The sequence below is a fragment of the Desmodus rotundus genome, chromosome 2, assembly GCF_022682495.2.
Source record: "Desmodus rotundus isolate HL8 chromosome 2, HLdesRot8A.1, whole genome shotgun sequence".
Classification (NCBI taxonomy): domain Eukaryota; kingdom Metazoa; phylum Chordata; class Mammalia; order Chiroptera; family Phyllostomidae; genus Desmodus; species Desmodus rotundus.
In genome coordinates, this window is record NC_071388.1 from 192,073,613 (window position 1) to 192,098,751 (window position 25,139).

The following is a 25,139-nucleotide window of genomic DNA, read 5'->3' on the forward strand; positions in this document are numbered from 1 at the left end:
ACCCACCCGGGCCTGGCTTCCGGACGGCGATCTTTTCCAGATGTTCCGCTTTCTGGCGCACGTGGCGTCTGCACAGCCGTCCCCGCTCGTCCCGGACCCCGCCGCCTGCACCCATGGCGCCCGGCCAGCTCGGTGAGCTCCCCGCGCGGCCTCGCGGAGCCGCGCCATTGCCGCCCGTGCCCTTCCTACCCGCGTCCTCTCCCGGCAGCGGCGGCCGCCGGGCGCGCCGGGGGCTGGGGTGGGGGTACTGTTGCGCTGCAGGCCTGGAGGCCCGGGCCCGCGGTAGTGCGGCCGCCTGGGGTCAGAATGGAGCCCGGGGTCTGGGACTGGGTGGTGTGGGCGGAAGTGATGGTGGCTTGAGATCCGTGGCTGTTCTCCCCAAAACACACCCCCGCACACAGAAGGCCTTGAAGAACGTACTGTCACGTACAGCGACTGAGGAGGAAAAATGCCTTCTCTTTCAGCCTTGTTTAGTGTGTCTGACAAAACCGGCCTTGTGGAATTTGCCAGAAACCTAACTTCTGTTGGTTTGAATCTGATCGCTTCTGGAGGGACTGCAAAAGCTCTCAGGGATGCCGGCCTGGCAGTCAGGTAAGGCACCACGTAGTTTTTAAGTGAAGTCCCACGAGAAGGGAGTACGATCACGTTAACCAGAAGGTAATGTACAGGCACTGTGAGCAAAACACCGTCCGTACGCCCGCCGACGGCGCTGGGAGGTTGGTACACGGCTTATAGAAGAGGAAAGTAAGGCTCAGAGACGTTTAATAACTTCTGCCCAAGTTCACAGAATTAAGGAGTGGAGCTAGGGGTTCGGACCCCGGGTAGCCTCATTTCAGAGCCCCCCTTCCAAGCCACTCATAACAAATTAATGTAGGTGGGTTGGGTTTCTTTGCAACATAAACTTAGTTTATGATTCACATGATCTGTTTTGACTGGCTCTTTATTAAAACTGTTGACATTAAGATTCAAATCTGCCTCTTCCCTTTTGCATTTCCCCTTTGGTAACTATATGAAGTCACAAATTTATCATTCTTTCATCCACATGCCGTTCATTACCTGGCTTAAGTGATGGGGAGAAGGAATGAGCAAAAGATAAGTCAGGCTTCAGTTCTTGACATCAAAGAGCTGGCATTCTGGTGGGAGACAGAGTAAGCACCGAAAATGGAGAAAATGAAAAAGGCCCTGGGACAACTGTTATAAACTGAAGTGATAATTCAGAGGAAGGGCATCTCCATCCCTGAAACATATTTTAGAGAAGGAGTGAAAGATCTGTCTGCGTTTGTTGTCACGTGGAACGTTTACTACACGCCCTCCAGATCCATGTGGAGACAGAGGGTTACCTTTTTCATCGGGTAAGCCTGCCCCACCTGTGAGAGCAGTACACAGCCTCGCTCAGTTTGATAAGTTCATTGGCAGGAATGCTTTACTGTATAAATAAACGCAAAGTCTTTTTGCAGCACCTCTCTGGCGTGGTTTGCATAACAACGCTGTAAAGATCGCGGAAGGCGGAGCGGAGAGACTCCAAAGCTGCAACTGTGTTCTTTCCATTGTCCCATGTTGGGTTGTTTTATAGTTGGACCCTTCAAATTAAGACCCTCTTCTGTAGCCCCTTCCCTCCCCCACCCCCACCCAACTTTGTACTATGGAAACATTTCAGATGTAACAAGAGAGAGAAAAGTATAATGAGCCCCCATGTTGGCTGTCTGTTCTCCAGTGTAAGTGTTTATCACCTCTTTGGTTTTGTTGATCTGTACCTCTGCCCACTCCTCACTTAGCCCCCTTATGGATGTCTTTTCTTAAAACTTGGGAATGTAAATGTGTTTTCCATTAAAGTGAGGTTGTTCACACTTTTAAATATAGGTATGTTAACTCATGTAATCCTTACTCCAATTTCTTGGTGTATCAGGGGTGTCAAACTCATTTTCACGGGTGGCTACATCAGCCTGGAGGTTGCCTTCAAAGGGCCAATTGTAATTTTAGGACTGTGTAAATGTAACTACTCCTTAACAGTGAAGTGAGAGCTCGGTGCTGTCGCCAGGTAGAAACAAGGTGCCGGGCGAGATAAAACAAGGTAGGGGGGCCCCCCCGAGGGCCTGTGTTTGCCACCTGTGATGTAGGTAGTATTATTCCAATTCAATAAATAAGGAAATTGAGGCACAAAGAAGTCAGTAGCCCATGATCACACAACTAACAGCTACAAGAGAGGAGCCGAGATTTTAGGCTAGGAAATTAACATTGACATGTGAGGTAAACTGATGAGACTTCAATTGGTGAGTATGAGTGTTCTGTTCTGAAGAAGGCGGTTGTTACAGGCAAATTTTTAAGGATAAAGGAGCAGCAAGCTTTTTAAATACTCCCAATGGTGATTACTTCTAAGTATAGATCTGCCTTTTCTCTTTTTAGCCATTATCCTCAGTTAGAGAAACTGGATTTTGTTTTTTGAATTCCAGGGAAGAGAATTTTGAATTGGAAACCTTATTGTCACCAATTTGCCCATTTACATTGCAACTGCGAGCCACTTGGTCAAATGGAATTTGCAAAATGTTTATTATTTTTTTACAATAAAAGCAATATGTGTTCATTGTAGAAAATTTGAAAAAGGTGAAAAATATTAGAGAAGGTAGTAAAAATGGTAATTCTGTTTAACATATTGACGTGTTTCCTCTAGAGTTTTATAAGCAGAAAGAGTAGCAATGTTCTGTTTATCTATTTTCAGAGATGTCTCTGAGCTGACAGGGTTTCCTGAAATGTTAGGGGGGCGTGTGAAAACCTTACATCCTGCAGTGCATGCTGGTAAGTGGTTGGTACCTTCAATTTAAAATAATCAGTAGTTTTCAGGAATATTTCAGTTGATTACTTTGTAGAATAAACAAGGAAAAAGGAAGCCCATGATCTCAACAAAAAAAACCCCAAAACTGAGGGTTATATCAATTTTGTCACATTTGCTGCCAAAGTTCATAATATGTTAGAACATGTTTAAATTTAGTTTACTTAATATGCGATGAATTCAGGTTGTTTTTGTCTGCTGGGTATTAGCACTGACCTGAGAATTAATTTAGAGTGATAGCGCCTGCTGGAGTTAATAAGAATATTTAGATTTTATGTTTGAAAAGATTTTTATCATGATTCAAACTTGGCATAAAGTATGACCATATAATTGACTATCAAAATAATTCTTTTTCAAAGTGCTCGACTTTGTTCATTCATCTTAGACAACAAATTGCATATCAATCAAAAATGGTGAAAAATAAGTATATTGCTAACTTACCAGTCAGTGTAAAATTTGGCAAAATAAAAGACTGTAAGGCCAACAATTAAGTAAACTGTTTACTTGTGGGAGCGCATCGCTTAATGGAACTGGTAACAGTTATGTGAAAATTTCTTATGTATTTTGTTACAAAAAGGGGAATCAGAAACTGATTTTTAAAAAGGTTTGAAATATGCCTGCTAATCTTATTTTTAGCTCCGTGTTTGGTATTCCTAATTAGGCTATGTGAAAGACTTTAACTTGATGGATGGGACTACACTGGAAAGAAGTACCTTCTTCTGACTTGGTTTTTGAACTAATATTTTAACTTTGTTATATTAGGAATCTTGGCACGTAACACCCCAGAAGATAACACTGACATGGCCAGACTTGATTTCAGTCTTATAAGGTAAAAATTCAAAGTCGATCAGGAGCAAAGGTGAAGACTGTTGCCCATTTTGATCAGGGGGAACACTCTGTAAAGTATATGATTGTCTAACCACTAACCTGTACACCCGAAACCACTACAAAATAAAATTTTTAAAAAAGAGATTAGGATTAATTTTATGGTTGTTGACCACAAACATTTGAGTACCTTCTGTGTGACGTTGTCCATGTGTTAGCATTTTGGTTTTGCCAAGCATGTCAGCAAAATGCATGCCTAAACTAAAACAACCTTGGCTTTTTTAGGAAGTTATGACTTAAAAGTTCATATATACAAGCAACTTAGTTATTTGCATAAAGTTATTCACTGTTTCATGTAGAACAGCTTTATTTGGATACAGTTCACATACCACACGATTCCCCAATTTAAAGTGTACAACTCAGTAGTTTTTAGTATATTCAGAGTTGTGCGCCATCACCATGGTTAATATTAGAACATATTTATCACCTCCCTCACCCCAAAAAATACCCATTAGCATTCATACTTCATTTCCCCAACACCCTGTGGCCCTAGGCAGCCACCGGTATGTTTCTGTCTGTCTGTTTATCCGTTCCAAACCTGTCATATCAGTGGGATCCGACAGCATGTGGTCCTCTACGACTACCTTCTTAGCACGTTTTCAAATTTCATCCTTGTTACAACATCAGTAACAAGGATGGGTTACTTTAGGTTTGGGGTTTGTTTTTTTAATTTTTTATTTTTGTTTTGAGAGGCAAACAAGCATTTATTTGCTATCAAAAAAGATTAGCTGTTGAGAAAACACTGACTCAGGCAGAAACGTAAAAACTGTTTTGATTAGGAGACAAAAGTAAGGGGTATTTACAAGAAAGGGAAAGGGAACAATTATATCAATAGAAGAAAGGCATTCTATTGGTGCAACTAAGCTGACAAAGTGACACTAATTCTAAACAATATTTCTAATTTTCAGTCTGGAAGTCATCAGTCTAGGAGTCATAATATCTGCTTTCCTATTTTCTTTGCAGACAGTTCTTGGGGATACAATGTTGCTTAAATACAGTGTTGTTTATCTGGTTAAGCAAGTTCTCTTTATTTTTTTTAATATACTAATCTTTTTTTTAATTTTTTAAAATTTATTTTCAGAGAGAAGGGAAGGGAGGGAGAAAGAGAGGAAGAGAAACATTGTTATGTGAGAGATAAATCCTCTCCCATGTTCCCACCTGGGGACCTGGCCCACAACCCAGGCATGTGCCTGACTGGGAATTGAACTGGCGATCTTTCAGTTCGCAGGCCGGCACTCAGTCCACTGAGCCACACCAGCCAGGGATATTGAGAGGTTTTTTTTATCATGAATGAATGTTCAGTTTTGACAAATGCCTTTTGTGCATCGATTTAAATGATCAGTGGTTTTCATCCTTTGTGTTACTGACACAGTCTGTTACATTAGCTGACCTTTAGATGTTAAGCCAACCATACATTCTTGGGATAAACCATGCTTGGCTATGGTATGTACCTCTTTCTACATTTTGGTGGATTCCGTTTGCTAGTATTTTGTTGAGGATTTTTCCGTCAGTATTTGTGAGAGATACTGGTCTTTCCTTTTCTTGTGACATTTTGTCTGGTGTTGGTATTTGAGTGATAGGCATTGGGAAGTGTTCCCCTTCTCTTCTCTTTTTTACTAGTTTTCTCTGTTGAGCTTATTTCCCTGGGGAACCTGCCCACAGAGCTTCTCACATTACAATCCTCAGAGTGGAATTCTGCCTCACTGGTTATTAATTTCATATTAGTTCTATATTTTAAATTATTCTTCAGCCTTCCATTTTTTTAAATTAAAGTTTAATACAGTATTATATTAGTTTCAGGTGTACACCCCAGTGATTAGACATTGTATAATTTACTGAGTGATCATTCTGATAAATCTCGTATCCATCTGACACCTTACTTAGTTAGGAGAATGTTACCGACTATGTATACTTCATATGCTGGACTTTTACACCCCATGACTATTTTGCAACTACCAGTTTGTACTTCTTAATCTTTTCAGCTTTTATTATCGTGTATGTGTATGACCCCTCTGAAGACAAAACAAATACTGTGCTTAGAATGATCCATCACTTTTCATCATTACACATAGTCCATTGGAAATAGAATCTAAAATTGAATGGTTACATTCCAAAATGAGGACACTCTCAGTAGCCTTGTATTTATGTTAATTTTTTTGTTAAAATTTTGTGTTAAAGCTTTTTTGGTGGCTTGATAATAAAACGGCAGCTGGGTTTACTCACACAACAGCAACGTGTATTGAAAGCTGTCCTCTTAAGCCACTTCTGTTTACATGTGTTCGGCAACATGTGATATTTTGACTTTTCAACGTAACTTTTCAGAATTCTCAACTGTCAGGCTCACAGTTTACATTTTAGATGTGTGTGGGTTTGGTCGTGTGTTAATAGCGACGGGCTTATTCTTCCTGCGTAGCTGTAAACCATGTAAGCTGACTTTTAGCGACAGGTCCGTTCTTCTTTTAGAGTTGTTGTTTGTAACCTGTATCCCTTCGTGAAGACAGTGGCTTCTCCAGATGTAACTGTTGAAGAGGCTGTCGAACAAATCGATATTGGTAAGTTGAAAATACCATTTTTTGAAGACTGACAGAGGAGAGGGTTAGTGGAATTTTAAATGAGATTTTGCTTTGAACCCCTATGGAGGGAGAAGGAAATAGTTACTGCTCTCAGATTGTACTCTGGGGCGGCTATCACTCAGCTCTATTTTCTCAGCTATTTCTTGGTGTAGGGGTTCTTCTGGGTTGATTTTCTTCCCTTACTACCTAAAGTCAAGAATTACAGTAGAAGTATGTGTACAGTGACTGTGTTTGAAAGAGGTTAAACCAACATGAAAATACAAATTACCTTTTGGTTTTCGAAGGCGGAGTAACCCTGCTGAGAGCAGCAGCCAAAAACCACGCTCGAGTGACTGTGGTGTGTGAGCCGCAGGACTACGCCGCCGTGTCCACAGAGATGCAGAGCTCCGGCAGTAAAGACACCTCCTTGGAGACCAGGCGCCAGCTGGCCTTGAAGGTCGGGTGCACTTTTATCTAGGGCAGTGTTTGCAAAGCCACACGGTGCTCCGTTCTCACCAGGTGCTGCCATCCGCTGAGGCTCTGCTTGGAGCTGTTATCCTTCTGTTGTAAATGAAGAGCCCAAGTACTAGAGAGGGATTCCCTTAAAAAGATCGAAAGAGGATTGGGAAGGGAAGACTTCACCGTGCTACTTAGTGTTATTTGGTGTCTTTCCTGCACAGGCCTGTGTGCTGGGTGGGGGGGTGTAGTTGGCTGTCTGCAAAACAAGACCGTTTTTGCTGCCGTGTTTCACACAACTTCCACTTTCTGCAGGCTTTTACTCACACGGCACAATACGATGAAGCCATTTCAGATTACTTCAGGAAGCAGTACGGTAAAGGAATATCTCAGATGCCCTTGAGGTACGGAATGAACCCTCACCAAACTCCAGCCCAGTTATACACACTCCAGCCCAAGCTCCCCATCACAGGTAGAGGCTGAATGTTCTGTGGCATGGTTTGCTGTGTGGGTGTGTGGGTGTCTTCCTCTATTACTATGTGGCTCACATTTAGAAGATAAATTATAATTTACCTCTTATGTAGCCACCTGAAGTGTGAGATGTCAAGTGGACTTGTGAGCAAAAAATACCAAGCTTGACTGGGCTTCCAGGGAGAGGTCGAGTTGGAGATAGAGGGTGAGATGTGTTTGTCATGTAGGTAATTTTGCAGACACAGGGCAGGGTGGTGTGACCTGGATCTCATAGAAAAGGGTCAGGACCAGGCTTTGGGGTAGCAGCAGAGGAACCAGCAGAGGGAAACTGGGTTGGAAAGGTGTAGTTTCAAATGATTGGACTGCTGTTGAGAACAGAAGAGTGACTATTTGATGTGGGAGTTTTGAGAGAAGCAATTGCTTTAGATTGATGGATCTGGAAGGCCAGTTGACATGGGCTGAAATAGGAACGTGAGGTTAACAGTGGTCAAGATAATTCTTTGAACAGAAAAATTAGTCAGGACCTGCATGCGTTTGTAGAATTACAAGAGGATTGTTCATTTTCTGTTCTGTTTTGTTCCTAAGGTGAGCTGTTAGAGCTTGTCTTGTCTCTGATAGAAGGGAGAGCGGTACAGGCTGCAGAGGAGAAAACTCTGGGTGTGAGGGGTGGGAAGACCATGGAGGCCCCGGTGTTGGGGGGAGGGTTGGTGCTGGGCGAGAGCAAGGTCAGCTCCCTTCATAGCCTGCGAGGCAAGCCCAGAGCACTCGGTGGTGCAAGGAAGGGGGAAGATCCAGGCCGCTTCTTAGCAGCCAAGGAAGAGGAATATGGAGCAGGGTGGGAGGGTTAGGAGAACTTGACATACTCTTTTGTTTCCCCTTCACATTTAGTGGATCAACCACTATTATTACTTTACCTCAAAATGATTTTTCACACCCGGGCTGGTGTGGCTCAGTGGATTGAGCACCCACCTGCAAACTGAAAGGTCACGGTTCAATTCCCGGTCAGGGCACATGCCTGGGGTGCGGGCCAGGTCCCCAGTTGGGGATGTTTAAGAGGCAATCTTTCGATGTTTGTCTCACAAATCATGTTTATCTCCCCCTCCTATCTCCTCTCTAAAAATAAATAAATAAAATCTTTTAAAAATATAAGATAAAAGACAAATTCCCTTTGTTTTTTAAAGCACTACCCAGCCCCTCCATGTTCACCCCAGAAGTCTCCCAGACGGCAACGATCTAACCAATCTCTCTTTACTTTCTTTGTCCTTTTAATTCTTCACAACAGTCATGTTTTTAAAACCTAAATCACCCAAAATGCTTCTCTCTGGTCTTCACAGTCCCAGTTTTTGACATTCAGATCTCACCCTAAACGTCACCACCTCAGAGAAGCCTTCCCTGACCAGCCAGGCCAAAGTAGCTGCCCAGTCGCACTTCGTCACGTCACTCCATTTGCTGCACGTTGTGTTGTCAGCTCCCGAGAACAGAAACCTTGTCTGTCTTTGTTCATTGCTGTACCCATGTTCCCTAAGAATTTACAGAATGGATAAGTAGAAACCTGACATTTTGCATGAATTTTACTTCTAGAATTTCTTTTTTCCTTTTTTTTTTTACATGCCTTGAGAGATGAAAGGAAGGAGAGGTTCAGGTGTGTACCGGGGGGAGAGAGAGAGAGCGAGAGCGCGCCAGCGAGCATGAGCGCCCTGGGGAGAAGGGGTGTGGAAAGGCGCCCTAGAATTTCTTAAAACATACTTATCTATATTGCATCTCAGCTATCTCCTCCTTGTACTGATAGGTTCCCCATTTAGATCCTGTGGCAAAAAAAAATAACTTCGTGTAGTTTTAGTCCCCAGATTTTTCATTTTCAAAAGCTTTTTAATTTGTACTTGGTTGAACTGTGTCTATTTTTGAAGTACTATTTTTTCCAGCAGTTTTAGATTCACAGAAAAACATCAGAAAGTAGAGTTCCCAGACCCCAGACTTCCTCTCCCCGCCACTTTTCCCTGTTAACTTCTTGCATTTGTATGGTGCCTTTGTTACATTTAATGAGCAGTATTGATTCATTATTATTAACTAAGGTCCACAGTTGGCATTAGGGCTTACTCTTTGTTCTGTATTCTGTGGGTTTGGGCAAATGCATAATGTGACGTAGTCACCTCACTAGTATCGCCACCTAAAAATGTCCTGCATTCCATCGCTCTAACCCCTGCAAGCGCTGATCTTTTTTCTTTTTCCGTAGTTCTGTTTCCGGAATGTTACAAGGTTGGACACATACACTGTGTCACCATTTCACACTGAAATGCCCACTTAGCAGTATGCATTTAAGGTTTCTCCAAGTTTTTTGGTGGCTTGAGAGCTCATTTGTTATCACTTAACAGTATTCTGTTGTATATGGATGTACCATAGTTGGGATCTCCATTGACATTGAAGTACGTAAAAAATGAGAGAACAATTTTTGGCAGTTATGAATATAAGCTGCTAAACACATTCTAGTGTAGGTTTTTGTGTGCATGTGTTTTCAACTTATTTGTATCTAACATTTCTTCTTCTTCTTCTTCACTTTTTATTGCCTGTTTGTTTCTCCTCTGCTTCTCCCATGAGCTCCATGAAGATGGTGATGGGGGCGGGGGGTAGCTATTTTATTCTTATGTAATGTCCCAAGTACTTAGAACTATGCCTCACACTGCAGCAGGTACTCAGTAAATATTTGGCAGTTTTACATTTAAACGTATCTAGTATCTAAGATAACACAAAGGAAATGCAGTTATTTATAAGTTTGTTTTTAGTTAATGGCCCACTATTTTTATATGTGCTAAACTTAACAAATGTTTATACACTAGAGGTATGAGCTTCTAAAAAATCCTGCCACTGTTAAGAAAATAGGCAACGCAGAGGTCTGAACTGTAGTCTTTTTTAACTGCATTTCAACTTCATGCAGAACCTACTGCATCTGGTGTAAAAGAAGAAAAATTCAGCGCATTTTCCCTCCTCTCCTCCTCACAGCTCTTGGCACTTCAGTGTGGAATATTTCTTAAATCAACAAAGTTTACCACTTAAATTTTATGCTGTCCGTGTAATTGCCATGCTTGATTAATCTCAGCTCCATACCGAAATGCATCCCCGGTCATCACTGGTCTTGTCATTCTTTCTCCCTTCCCGGTTCATCGCTGTCGCTCCGTTCCCAGAGGGGCTGCATTCGGTCCTCCAGCAGCGTGTGTGCGCCTTCTAACTTCTCTCCATTCCATGCGTTGGCGTAGATCTGTTTGCCTCTTCACTTGAAACAGATGTGTGCAGTTTCAGTGCCTGTTTTAAGAAACGTACATATATCCGACCTTATGGACCCGACTTGGTCATGTTTGTATATTTTTTTTGTATGTAGTTCTGAATGGAGCCCCTGGATTTATTAACTTGTGTGATGCTTTGAATGCCTGGCAGCTGGTGAAGGAACTCAAGGAAGCCGTAGGCATTCCAGCTGCTGCCTCTTTCAAGCACGTCAGCCCCGCAGGTAAGTGTTGGTCCCGGGGCCGCTCTGGGACTGTTCCCAGTGCACTTCCTTCTAATTTTAACAAGAATTGGTGAGTTCTTGTGCAAATACAGACATTCTGTGAAGTCTGAAACTGCTATTTCTCAAGTCTGTTAACACTTTCAGTATAGTAACATGATTAAATCTGATGATAAAATGACACATAGGTATTATTTACATATACATCATTGTGAGATAAAAAGATTAGGAAGTAGTTTTTTATAGTGGAAAGATGAAGTTTTAGGAAATAAAAAAGTAGAATAGTTTAATGCAGTGTGACTGAATAGTTCCCACATGCTTGAGAGTGGAACTGATAGACCCAGAGAAGTTGTTCTCAGGACACTTTATCTGTACCTTTTTATAGCCATTGTATGAGAGTGGGGTTTTTTGTTTGTTTTTCTTTTAGTTTTGGTTTTGGTCTTTTTTTTTTTGGAGGGGGGTTATGTTTAAGTCAACTCCAAAACTTATTTATATCACCAGGTCTGTTGAACAGTCCAACATACTAGTTCTCAAATATTTATTCAATATTAAAACAACGTGAGCAGGGAAGAAATAAGCATCCTGTAGTAAGAAGCAGGATGCAGAATCTGGAATGACGTAAACTAGCTTCATGCACGTGCCTGGTGCTGGCCAAGTTCAGACCTGTGTGTGGCTGTGTTTTCAGAGGCCAGAGTGGGGAGATTCTCTCCCCTGCACCCTCCCTTCCAACTGTAGTTCTGATGTTCAGTCACCTGGCCAGATTTGTGTTTAATTTGGCACAGGCACCAGAAATTATGCTGCATAGACAATGTTAAGAAAAACGTTGCCTTAATTTAGTTGTTGACAAGTAATAACTTGAGGTTTTTGGTTTCTTTTGTGGTCTTCTCTATCAGGCGCTGCTGTTGGAATTCCACTTAGTGAAGATGAGGCCAGGGTCTGCATGGTCTATGACATGCATGAGACCCTTACACCCGTATCAACTGCATATGCTCGAGCAAGAGGTCAGAGGAATAACAGGGTTTTGTGTTTTTTTTTTAATAGATAAGGCAATATTTTATCCTAAGTAGAAAAAATAGTAATAACTTTATCTCATTATCAGATTTCAAATTATCTTTAATTTGTATTTTTATTAATATTTTTTAAAGATTTTATTTATTTTAGACAGGGGGGACGGGAGGGAGAAAGAGAGGGAGAGAAACATCAGTGTGTGGTTGCCTCTTGTGTAATCCCCCACCAGGGACCCATCCCACAACCTAGACACATGCCCTGACTGGGGATCATCCCTGCGACCCTTTGGTTCACAGGCCGGTGTTTAATCCACTGAGCCACACCAGCCAGGGCCTGTTTTTATATTGATACTTTTGAATGATTGTGTGAGTGCCTTGGAATAAGTTTGTTTATAAAAAGTGTGTTGGTATTTTAATGTAATAAATGGAAGCATAGTTGGCATCTGGTACATGTAATTTCAGAGTAGGCTGTGGAATGCATTTGAATTGCTTAATATATGACTAAAATTGTATGGTTTTTCTGGCTAAACTGAATTTTGTTGGAATTATATATTTCACGAATTCCTAATTTGTGAGTTTAAGGACCTGTGAATGTTGTTACAACATGTATGGAAGATTATTGAGAAGCCTGATGTTACAGTTCACCTTCCGCAACGGCATAGCGAACGGTGGTTCACAGGCAGGATCCAGCCTGCCGCCTGTGTTTTACAAAGGGTTCAATTGGAACAGGTTCACGAGCTTTGTCCATGTGGTGTCAGTGGCTGGTTCAGAACCACAACCAGAGTTCAGTGGTCACACCAGAGACCACGTGGCCACAAAGCTTAAAAGTATGTACTTCAGACCGATCAGAGAAAAGGTTTGCGGAGTGCTATTCTAGAAGGTAAAGTTAAAGGATGCGTTCTCCCTGAGCATTTCAATTAAATGATTAATTAATCTGTGATTTACATCTTGTGTAAACAATAACAGATTTAGAGAAATGGATTGTGATCATATTGGGGTTTTTAAATACCATCTTTTTCTAGTTTGTGATAGATACCTGTCTTTAATTTTTATTCTCAGGAGCCGATAGGATGTCTTCATTTGGTGACTTTGTTGCATTATCTGATATATGTGATGTCCCTACTGCCAAAATTATCTCCAGAGAGGTTAGTGGATATTTGTGTATCTTCATCCATGTGTAACTGAGTAAAGCTTTACCTGTTCAGTGTTTACTGAAACTATAACCTACAATATTTATATTTATACCATGTGTCAATTAGTTACTTTACTTTAAACTACTTCATGAGTCTGTAATGAAAGATATTGTATAAAGGGAAAATTTATGAACCACTCTGAAAAACTAATCTCCATCAGCTGAGTACCAAACAAGCATTCCAGAAAAGTGAGGGTGGTGCTGGGAGTGGGGAGACAGACGGAGAAAAAGATAGCTCACATAGCTAAGAGAGAAAAAAACTAGGTAGAAGTGACGCCTGAAGGGGCGTGTGGCTTGACAGTATTTGTAAAGTGGCTTGACAGCACTTTAGGGATTCTCTTCTCGTGACCACTGTCATCTGCAACCAGAACATGCGCTTCCTAGTGCAAAGCACCACCCCGTGAACAGAATAGTAAGAAATTGTTTTTCTTCCTCAGGGTATTAGAGCAAATCATTTATATATTAGTTAAAGCTGAAATTAACAGCAAAAACTTTGAAGGGACAGCACATAAGATGAGTTCAGCTCTGGAAAGTTGTATCCTGCCCTGGCTGGTGTGGCTCAGTGGACTCCGTGCAGGCTGCAAACCAAAGGGTCGCCCGCTAGATTCCCAGTCAGGGCACATGCTTGGGTTGCAGGCCAGGTCCCCAGTAAGGGGGTGCATGAGAGGCAACCACACATTGATGTTTTCTCTCCATTTCTTTCTCCCTCCCTCCCCCTCTCTCTAAAACTAAATAAAATCTGTAAAAAAAAAAAAAGTGTTGTATTCCAACACAGGCTTATATTTCTTAAATATAATATAGTGAGTGCTCACTTAACATCATAGATAGGTTCTGTGACTTTAAGCAAAATAAGCAAAACTATGTATAAGAAAAACAATTAATTGATACAAACAAGAGTTTAAGTTCCTGTGGTATCTTATCAACAAAATGGTGTTGTTTGAGGACCTACTGTGTTAGCATTATCTGTTCAAGGTAGAAACCAGTAATTGTGGCTGCATTATTTGAGATAATAATTGTCTCTTGATTTTTAAAGAGTTGTTCTCTAATTTCTTAAAACAGAAAATATTTATTTACAGGTATCTGATGGAATTGTTGCACCAGGATATGAAGAAGAAGCTTTGAAAATACTTTCTAAAAAGAAAAACGGGAACTACTGCGTTCTCCAGGTTAGTGACTTTCGTGTCTGAAACAGTGATTTGCTCTCTTGTTTTGGGTCTCTTTTTCCCCACATTTAATCTTTCCTTTATGCTGACACTCTTTACTGCAGCTTCTTTATCCTTAATCCTGCAATTTATTATTTTTTTACTATTGATTTTGGGTTTAAGAAGGGGGTACCTTCCTTACTTCATAAAGAATTTTTAAGATTTTAAAAATAATTAGTATATTTACATGGTTTTCTATTCAAAAGGTATTAGGGGCCATTTGAAGAAAAGTCTTCCCATCCTTACCTTCTGCCACAGTCGCCTTGTTTAGAAGTACCTAATATTTAACATTTTTTGCGTATCTTTCCTGAAATACATGTTTAGCAAATATGTGCGTTTTTCTCCTTTCGTTTTTTCCCTTGCTGACACAAATATACAATGCTTCACCATCTTAGAATTTTGTCCCATGTCTGTGAATCTTATCTACACTGTCACCAGTCTTTAGCTACTACACAATCCTTGCACCAAATGAAGGAGCCATAGGGGCGAAATTACGACGAGGTCGTTCATAGTTTAGATAGTCTTAGAAATTGTATAGAACACTTTATGTTTTAATGGGAATGCGTAAAGTTTGCCTATCTCTTAAAACCATTGCCAGCCTTACATTCTTAAACTTTTTCATCTTAGCAGTAAGATAGAGGAAAATGGCATCTCATTGTAGTTTTATTTTTTCATTATAGTGGGGTGAACATCTTTTTACATTTAAGAGTATTTTTTTACTTCCTTTTTATGAACTGTCCATACTCTGCTTATTTTTCTAATAGGTTGTTGAGATTATTTTTCTTAACTAATTTTTGCAAGCTTTTAGGCATAGGGAAACTAGCCCATAGTCTAGGATTTTACAATGATACAGCAAAGAGTAAATTGAATTGAAAGTAAAAATTCATAATGGTGTTTTGCAGAAAGTACTGATGTCAGAAAATCTGTAGAATCCCAGCCCCCTATAACAGAAGTTATTAAGTACTTATCCTTCGTAGTAAGATAGTAATATTACTTATTACTTCGTAGTAAGATACCAGTAATTGTATGGTTCGCCATAGATTCCAGGTCAGCCTTTTTGAGGAAAGAAGAAAAAAATACCACTTTAAGTAAACATACTTTTTTTTCTAAGCCACTTGACAAATTAAATCATTCGGTTAGCTGCCACTGTGTTTTTCGGTTTCTTAATCATGTCTTCTGATGTTAAGTGTATTGAGCACATACGGCCATTAGCAGTTAATGTAGCAGCACAGAGAACGTTTTCCAAACCCTGGGCTTATCATCGTGACCTCTTCAGCACCTGACAGTTTCATATTCAAAAGTATAGAAAGTCGCCTGGAGCTTCCTCAGTGCTTAGAGAATTTGGCTAAGTTTGCGTGTGGACACACAGTGACAACCATGGAACTACTTAATTCCTCCTGGCTAATGACAGTTTTCTTTTGACATCAGCTAATAGGAAGGCACATCCCAGTATTAGAAATTGTGTCATACAAAGGAAAAAGGAAGATGTTAGAATTCAGGCAAATGCAAAATAAGCAGAATTAACATGAAGATTTGCTTGTCATAGACGTTATAGTCATGACACGTCATGACAAGTCATAGACGTTAGTGCTTTTTAAGTCAAAAGATCATCCAAAGGATAAATGAAGAAATGCTGTCAGATTTAGAAAAATATCTGGGGAGAAACTGGTCTTAACAGAGTATTTCCACATCTTTATGTCTTTTCAGCTCAACATTTAAGAGAGAAAGATAGCAATAAATGACATACTCCCTTTCAAGTAGCAAAGACACAGAACCAATCGTGTTTCCCCCTTTTTAACTTCTTCTTAACTTGTAGTTCACTTGTTAGTTAGGTATTTTATAGTAGATTTTCAGAAAAAGGGGAAATTAGAATTTAATTTCTGTGCCCTGCCAGTTTACTAGCAAATTTTGTTCTATCTGCTTGATCTTTCAGAAGAATTATATAGATAATACCTTTAGATAATGCAACCAAAAATGCACTCACTGGAATCGTTGGTTTTAATGTTATATAAAAATTGCAAAACCCGTAATACCCTATAGAGTTGGAAAACTAAAATTTTTTGGCCCATAATATTGGTGTCTGGCCTCTCTTTCATACCCATACTGAAATGATCTTATGTATGATTAAATTGGAAAAAAAGTCCATAGAACTTTGCTTACAAAGAAATCCTTTGTGTATAAATTAAATGAACATTTTTGAGGGATGTAGGTTTATTACTTTTAACTCTCTGTATCTGTATTGTAGATGGACCAGTCTTACAGTCCAGATGAAAATGAAGTTCGAACTCTCTTTGGTCTTCGTTTAAGCCAGAAGAGAAATAATGGTGTCATCGGCAGGTCATTATTTAGCAATGTTGTTACCAAGAATAAAGATGTAAGTTTGAAAACACCTGAACTGAACATTAGTAATTCTGTACATTTCTTTGTAATATTCATAAGGCTGTGCATTTACTAAGGCCCATATTTAAAACTGGATGATACGCAAGTGGCTGCTGCATCTCTGAGTCGTTAAGTAAGCTTGAGAACTGAAAAAAATGAACAAAAGGCCATATTAGAGCTTCTGTGAATATGTATAGACATAGATTTATCTTCATTTCCTCATAAATGGGATCGTGGTAACTGTTCTGTTACTCGCCTTTTTTTGTGCCCTAAGCTACAAATGTGTTTCTCTATCAATAAACGTGTATCTGCATCTTCATCTGAAAGGCCACACAGCCATTCATGTATCGATGTACTATGCCGGGTAACTTGGCGCTTTTATCTTCAGCACTGTGATCAGTGTTGTTTGGAGACAAGGTTTTGCTCTTGTGTTCTTTGTCATCTTTTAGGAAGGATATATTCCTAGGATAATAATGGTGATTTTTTTTGTAATTATGTATTATATCATTTAATACACTAGCACTCCGTGGAGCAAAGAGGGGACTACTGTCACCTCTGTTGTAGAAGTCACAAAATTGGGACATGGTGGGGACAGTCCAGTTTATACAATATGGAAATGGATGAGCTGGTGAACGTTTCCTGAAATCCCTTAATTGGGCCTCCAGTTTTGAAGGATATTTTTGCTGGGTCTAATATTGGCTATGCTTTTTCTCACTACTTCAGATTTGTCACTCCATTGTTCTCTGGTCTTGTCTGCCCCTGTCCTGGTATTTTTGATCCACTGCTGGTCATTGCTTGTGATAAAACCGCAGAGATATTTTGAGGTTCTGGATGGCATTTTTTTTCTGCAGAGAGTTGACTTCAGCTTCTGGCAGGCACATCACGTGGAGGCAGATCATCTTTATTCAGGCCGGAATTGAGCTGATTTGAATGTGGGCTTCAGCCTTTGTACGGTCTGGTCTGTTACAGTTCACCCCAGTCCTGCCAGAAGCACAAGGGTCCACGAGTATCACTCTGCTCTGGTGTACACTGAAGCGTTGTTGCCTTTGCTAAGACTCCAAAGCTGTGCTCAACTTACTCACCTGGGAGTTTGTTGCTGCATCTTGGAGAATGCCTTAAGGGGAAAAGCATAGATGGTCACACTCATTTCGCCCTCTCTGAGATCATGCCTCTCAGTACGTGCTCTTTTACTAGCTCTGCGTTTAGCTCTTCTCTTCGTTCTTAGAAGAGGATTATTCTATCATCAAGTCATTCACTGTAACAGAAATGAGTGGTTACAATCTGTTCCCCTGTCTGACTTGGAGGCTTTCCGTAGAATTGCTAAAAATGAGCTTTAAAATCTGTATCGGGATAGTTCTGTTAGTAAGCATCTGGTGATTAAAACATCATCTTTGTTGATTTATTGGGCATCCTTCCATTTTTAACTTTGAAAATTATTGGTGCCCTGAAGTACAGGCACATGTAGGTATTATACACAGAAATATCTTTCTGACCTTTGAATTTATTCCTTGGCCAGGGCTATGAGGAACTTGGACTTCCACATGGAAATAGTATTTTGCAACAGTGTTACTTTAAGCAGCTTACAGGAAAGAGAGGCTCTTTTATTATTTTATTAATCTGTTTAGTTAATGTATCTTTAGAAATACAGAAAGGGCATTGGTATAGATTCCATGGTACCCATGTTGCCTAACTATTGAGACACTGACTTTGTAAAGTTTTCATTGTAGGTTTATAGGTATTGGGCTGATTAATATTTTAGCAATTTTTGATAGGTTTTGTGCCTCTGGTTGTGGTAGCTTGGGTTTTTGTTTTGTTCGGTTTTTTGAACAAGGATTGAAGGTATTTTAATTGTTTTACCTAAATTCTTCTCTACTTGTTTCATCCCTATTTTTAATAGAAATTTGTGAACTTAAGGATAAGAATGATGGTTTTGTCCTCCTTTATATTTCTCTCCCTTCTTTTAAAGCAGGTTTGTGTTAACATTGCAGCCTCAAAATCATCAGATTGAACTGTTAAGGTCTGGAACAGTTTCAGTCCTGAGAGAGTGGGAGAAGTGCAAGGAGCAGGAACTAAGCATTAATGAACATGCCTGAATTATTTCCTCTTCCATTGTTGTAATACTGCTTGAAGTCGCCTTAACTACGCGTGCCCTGCCTGGAAGGCCCTCGGTCTCGCTGCCTTCCGTCCTCCACACGTCTCACGGTTCTTCTGCTGACTCACAATAGCAGGTTGCAGAAGGTGGACATCTAGGAGCCTAGCCCTGGTTGTTAGTCTTTCTTAGAAACAAAGGGATAAATGTATAGTTGGTGACTCGAACATGTAATGTATCACTAAGGTATTACGTTAGTAGCACCTTAGAATCATAAATTCTTAAGCAATCCTAACAGTATTTTTAAATTAAGCTTATAATTTTGAGAGTAAAAAAAAAATACTGTAAATTCCCCTGCAGTTTTAAGAGTGCCCGTTTCCTTTACCCCGTTTCCCCGAATGGTGCAGTCTTGCAAAGCTGCAGCCCTCTGTCGCAGCCGTGCTGCTGACTTGGGTGCAGTCAGGGCCCGGCACTCCCACCAGCACAAGGGTCCCCCTTGTTGCCCTTCGTAGCCGTACTCACTCCCTTCCTGCCCCCACCCCTCCTTGTGCTACTGCTAAACTGGTCTCCTTTGCTGTAATTTTTGTTCATGGTACATTCACGAACAGGTTTTTGTTTGAGCATAAGGTTTTGTTTATGTTGCGAATGCCCTGGAGTGTAAATGCTAGGTGCTGGGTGGTATTACAGTTGCATATTTAGTTCTTTTTAAAACTGCCAAACTGTTTTCCTGGGAATAGATACCATTTTACATCTTACACCTGCATTGTATGAGTTGTCCAGTTTCTCTGCATTCTTACCATTTTTTATAAAATAGGTGAGTGGCAGTGTCTCTCTCTCTTTTTTTTTTTTTAAATTCTCACCCAAGGATTGGTTTTAGAAAGAGGAAGGGACAAGGTGGGGCAGGGTGGGGGGCGGTGGAGAGTGAGAGGGAGGGAGATAGAGAGAAACATCAATATGAGAGAAATATCGACCCTTTGCCTCCTGTACACTCCTGACCCGGGGATCAAACTGGCAAACTAGGGCACGTGTCCTGACCCGGAAGCGAACCTGTAACCTTTGGTGTGGAGCAGTGCTCCAGCCACCTGAGCCACCTGGCCAAGGCAAATGTCTCTCTTTTTTTTTTTACGATTTTATTTAATTTATTTATTTATTTATTTATTTATTTAGAGAGGGGGAGGGAGAGATAAAGAGAGGGAGGAAACATCAATGTGTGGTTGCCTGTCACATGCCCCTCACTGGGGATCTGGCCCGCAACCCAGGCAGGTGCCCTGACTGGGAATCAAACCAGTGACCCTCTGATTCTCAGGCCGGCACTCAACCACTGAGCCACACCAGCCAGGATAGAAGGTCTCATTTTAAATAGCATCTCCTAATAACCAATAATGGACATTTCCCATGTGTTTATTTGCCATCTGCATATCATTGTTGGTGAAATATCTTTTCATGTCTTTGTCAACGTTTTCTAATTAGATTTTTTTTGTGGGTGAGTTCCAAGAGGTCTTTATGTATTTCAGATACTAGTGTTTGTTGGTATGTGGTGTGCAACTGTGTTCTCCTGGTCTACGGCTTGTCTTTTTATCCTGTCAGTACAGGGTCTTTGGCAGAGCAGAAGGCTTTAACTCTGCTGAGGTCTGAGTTCCGGTGTCTCCGTTAACTGATTTATCCATTAGCCGCGGCTCTTGTCCTGTGTCACGTGGCAGGACAACATAGATCACCGTCCTTCTCGGCTCTTCTCTTCGTGTTAAAGGGAGTGGCTTGGGGGCTGTAGCATTTGTTGTTTTATGTTGGACCTGGGAGTTCACAGTGCATTTTTTGATAGTTTCTGCTTAGAGCATTCTAGAGAAAGCAGAAACTGATCCTAATTTGACTCTCCCCAAATAGCTTTGGCCTTGCGTGGGCATCACGGTTGTTGGTAATGTCTATGAGAATTACCCTCCATGCTCTTTCTGAACATAAGTGTTATTACATCTCCAGGTGTTTGTTGGTACTGGTAGAGAAAATATTATTTAGTAGTGTCGGAGTGGATGTAGCATTTCTTATCTTGTGTGATACGTAAACAGGCTTCAGCCAGAGCTGTTGCAAAGAGGCATCAGTTTGAGTCTGTGATGGGGCAGGCGCTGTGCTCCATTCCACGACAGATAGTTCAGTGCTGATCTCTGCAGTAAAACACACTAGTGCTTAGCATGAGGAGCTAATTTCACTCTGCCATTTGAGAGAGAGAACTGCATCGTAAGTCTGCTACCGTATCTGCTGTATAGATGCTGAAAGTTAAATGAAGTTTAAAAAGCCAGGCGCTGTCTCCCATTCTGTTTTCTCAGTTGCCGGACCCTGCGCTCAGAGACCTCACTGTGGCCACCATCGCTGTGAAGTACACGCAGTCTAACTCCGTGTGCTACGCCAAGAATGGCCAGGTAACCGGGCCGTGCAGCTCACCCGAGGGGCTGCTATTCTACAAAACGATACTCAAAAATCCATCTGCCTCCAGTGACGGGGGATATCTGCCAATTTTTTCTCTCCTGCGTTTGTCAGTATTACTTGGGTATGCTGGTAGACTGTTCAAGTGAATTCTTACCATTAAGATGATTATAAAGTATCTTTGGAACTAAGTATTAAAATTAGTCATATTGCTTCTTGCCTGGAATGGGCTAGCACACTGTGGATTCATGGGACTTGAACAGCTGCTACAAAACGGATTATTTACCCCACCACTGCCACCGTGGGTAGAGAGGGAGTGAAGAATGCTGATGCCCCCACAGGCCCATATTTTACAGCTCAGAGGGTATCTTTACATGTATCTTCTGGTTATTTTACCAAGAACTCATAGACTAGGAGTTAACATGATATTTTAAAATCAGGTTTACTGGGGCACAATTTGTATTCAGTAAAATTCACCCTTGTTAGGTGTAGAGTTGGACCAGTTTTCACAAATTACACAGTTGCGCAGCCTCTGCTGCGGTCACGTCAGTGAGCACATCTTGCTCCCTAGTGTCACAAGCTAACTTCTCCCTCGTGCTCTGAGCCACAGGCCACAGGGCCAGGCTCGCTCTTCACTCAGGCTGCTCCTGCCTCAAGGGTGAGGCTGGTGCTGCCTGGGAGCCCTCTCTTCTCATCGAGCCTTGTGCTGTTCTTTTGGCATTTGGCCTTTAAGTGGGAGGGAGGGTGGATATGGATTAGCATGGGCCCTGGAGGACCCTCTCACATTGAGAATTTTGGTGGTTGCTGTTAAAAGATTGCCAGTCTCTGATACAGAAACCTGGGAGATTGTGGCTGCTGGTCTCCTCAGGTTCTGATAAGTTCCAATAAGACCATGCTTCCCTCTGATGTCCAGGAGTTCTAGAAACTTCCAGAACATGAAGGGGTAAAATGTATAGTTATTAGTCATAAACCTCTTACCTACCCTCACTTTTAAATGACTGAAAAAGTATTTGCATTTCTTTTATTTTGGCCTGCTTTTTTCTTCCACAAAATTAGTAGGTAGATTTCGGGGAATCTGCACAAAAGATCCTTTGAGGCAGGTGTGTAGTTGGAAGAAGTATTCATTTTAATGTCTATGTTCTTCAGGTTATTGGCATCGGAGCAGGACAGCAGTCTCGGATCCACTGCACACGCCTCGCGGGAGATAAGGCGAACTCTTGGTGGCTTAGACACCATCCACGAGTACTGTCGATGAGGTTCAAAGCCGGAGTGAAGAGAGCGGAAATCTCCAATGCCATCGATCAGTATGTTACTGGAACCATCGGCGAGGTAGAAGGCTTGTCATTGGGTTATGAGTAGAGTGTATCAGTATGTTCACCCTTTCTGTGTGACAGACTTGACTTTCATCACTACGGAGAGAAAATGCTGTTCTTTAAAATTCTTTATTATTTAAAAGTGTTCATCTAAACTTGTTACAAATTTCACCTTGTCTTCTGTCTCACTTAACTTCATCCCTTTCGTACACCATGAATTTTCTCTTTCTAAGTTATAACCATTGGTTTGGTTGGTTTGTTTGTACTTCCCCTGTTGATTATAAGCTTTTGGTGGCCGGGGCTGGTTTTCCCCGTCGTGAGGTGTCTGTCACAGTGCCACATACGGCGGCGCGCTGGGTGTGCATGCAACATTACATGCACATCACCGTCGTGAGGTGTCTGTCACAGTGCCACATACGGCGGCGCGCTGGGTGTGCATGCAACATTGCATGCACATCACCGTCGTGAGGTGTCTGTCACAGTGCCACATACGGCGGCGCGCTGGGTGTGCATGCAGCATTACATGCACATCACCGTCGTGGGGTGTCTGTCACAGTGCCACATACGGCGGCGCGCTGGGTGTGCATGCAGCATTACATGCACATCACCGTCGTGAGGTGTCTGTCACAGTGCCACATACGGCGGCGCGCTGGGTGTGCATGCAACATTACATGCACATCACCGTCGTGAGGTGTCTGTCACAGTGCCACATACGGCGGCGCGCTGGGTGTGCATGCAGCATTACATGCACATCACCGTCGTGGGGTGTCTGTCACAGTGCCACATACGGCGGCGCACTGGGTGTGCATGCAACATTACATGCACATCACCGTCGTGGGGTGTCTGTCACAGTGCCACATACGGCGGCGCGCTGGGTGTGCATGCAACATTACATGCACATCACCGTCGTGAGGTGTCTGTCACAGTGCCACATACGGCGGCGCGCTGGGTGTGCATGCAACATTGCATGCACATCACCTGATAGCAGGTAGCCAGTATCTCCTTTTGCCACCTGTATTTTCTCAAACGCCATTAACAGCTCAATATATTTTTGTTGAGTTTCATGTTCTTTACTATCTTTTGTTTTGGAGGTGTGTGGGAACATTAAAATTGCCAGTACTAGGCAGCCTGCCAAAAGAATAGGGTTTCACCCAGTTCCTGGATGTTAGCAAGTGCTTAAGAAATACCGGCAGAAAACAAGAGAAAGGTCCTGTAGTCAGAACCTTGGGGACTTTCTAAAGGGCGAGTCTGCTGCACTGAGGTGTTCATTCGGGGACAGGAGTCCGTGACGTAGTGAGGGTCACCAAAGGCTGAGGCCGCAGAGGGTGCCGTCACGGAAGGACTTGAACCTTATATTCTTGCAGTTTGATATTACCAAGCAAAACCCTGCTAATTTTCCTGGAGGAGTCTTTTTATGTGAACAGGAATAAAAGGATGTTGTTTAAGCCAAAAACAACATCACCCTAAACGGAAGCACTTTCTTAAAATAGGAATATTATGAGTTGTGTTTTGATTTGTCTCTAATACTGACCATATACTTGCCACAGATTGTATAAATGTAGTTTCAGAATATCCCTTATCATCTGTTCCTCTTCTTGCTTTGATACCGGGATATAAACTAGTATATTAACTTGGGCAGAGATTAAAGTACAAAATATATTTGGAATAAACTGATGTAGAAAATAAATGGTATAGTCTTTATTTGGTACACTTAGAATCACTTTTCTTCCTAATGAAATGTTAAAAGCATTGAGAGAGAGAGAGAGCGACTCTAGAAACATAACTTGTATGTAATTGCCATTATTTTTCATTAAGAAGTCCTAGGAAAAATGCCCAAGATCTTTCCAGCATTCTTGCATCAGATAGAACTAAAGATGGTGTCAAAACCTTTTCCCTTTCCCCCGTTCACAGGGTGAAGATTTAGTCAAGTGGAAGGCGCTGTTCGAGCAGGTCCCTGAATTACTAACTGAGGCAGAGAAGAAAGAATGGGTTGGCAAACTTAGCGAAGTCTCTCTCAGCTCCGACGCCTTCTTCCCTTTCAGGGATAATGTAGACAGAGCTAAAAGGGTGCGTATGGAATGGGTGTACATTTGCAGAGAATTGATCATTATATAGAGACTTTGAGGAATCCTGCCTCTGATTTTTAAGTTCTGTGCGTTCATATATTTACACTATGGCACTGGGCTGTGTCACTGACAGTAAGAGAATTATTTTGACTACTCTGTTTGATGTATGGATAACTCAAATCATTTTATTTTGCCTTTTTGACTAAGTCCGCAGTGTGAATCATTCATGCTTGTGAGATGTGGGTTTTGATTTTTGTGCGATTTAACATAAAATTGTGCTCCCCACTCAGAGTGGCGTGGCGTATATTGCTGCTCCGTCCGGTTCCGCTGCTGACAGAGTCGTGATTGAGGCCTGCGATGAACTGGGAATCATCCTCGCTCACACGAGTCTTCGCCTCTTTCATCACTGATCTCACCGCACACTGCTCGAAAGCTTGCTTGTATGTGGGTGCAAAATCATGTGGGAAATTTGTAAATGATCAGTACATTAAAAAATAAATAAAACATTACATCTGAGTAATTATCTTGGATCCATGGTGTCTGGTAGTTGTTTTTAATTTGTCCGAAAGCAATGTGTAAGGCATGCAAGAGTATCCCGACCCCTTGGAGCTCAGCCGTCCCAGAACATCACCTGGGAGAGAGAACCTTCTCAAAACCATCGCGAGAGCGGGAGAAACTCAGCAGCGCTGCCTGACGGCACAGGCGTCTTAAAGCCCCACTGGCGGGCTCAGGGGGATCCTACTCATGCGGAGCTTCTTTTCCTTACAGTCCTGGAAAGCGTGGTTTTCT

At 41.7% G+C, this 25,139-nt stretch overlaps 1 protein-coding gene across 1 annotated transcript; it reads left to right on the top strand.

Annotated features, from left to right (window-relative positions):
* Nucleotides 1–24,880, top strand: ATIC (5-aminoimidazole-4-carboxamide ribonucleotide formyltransferase/IMP cyclohydrolase). The gene is made up of 16 exons (XM_053919054.2): nucleotides 1–132; nucleotides 465–591; nucleotides 2,717–2,793; nucleotides 3,590–3,656; nucleotides 6,176–6,264; nucleotides 6,570–6,721; nucleotides 7,036–7,192; nucleotides 10,565–10,690; nucleotides 11,581–11,688; nucleotides 12,754–12,839; nucleotides 13,963–14,052; nucleotides 16,334–16,462; nucleotides 20,875–20,967; nucleotides 22,118–22,300; nucleotides 24,196–24,351; nucleotides 24,641–24,880. The coding sequence occupies exons 1-16, from the start codon at nucleotides 114–116 to the stop codon at nucleotides 24,758–24,760; spliced, it is 1,779 nt and encodes a 592-aa protein (XP_053775029.1). The 5' UTR covers nucleotides 1–113; the 3' UTR covers nucleotides 24,761–24,880.
* The last annotated feature ends 259 nt before the right edge of the window (nucleotides 24,881–25,139 follow it).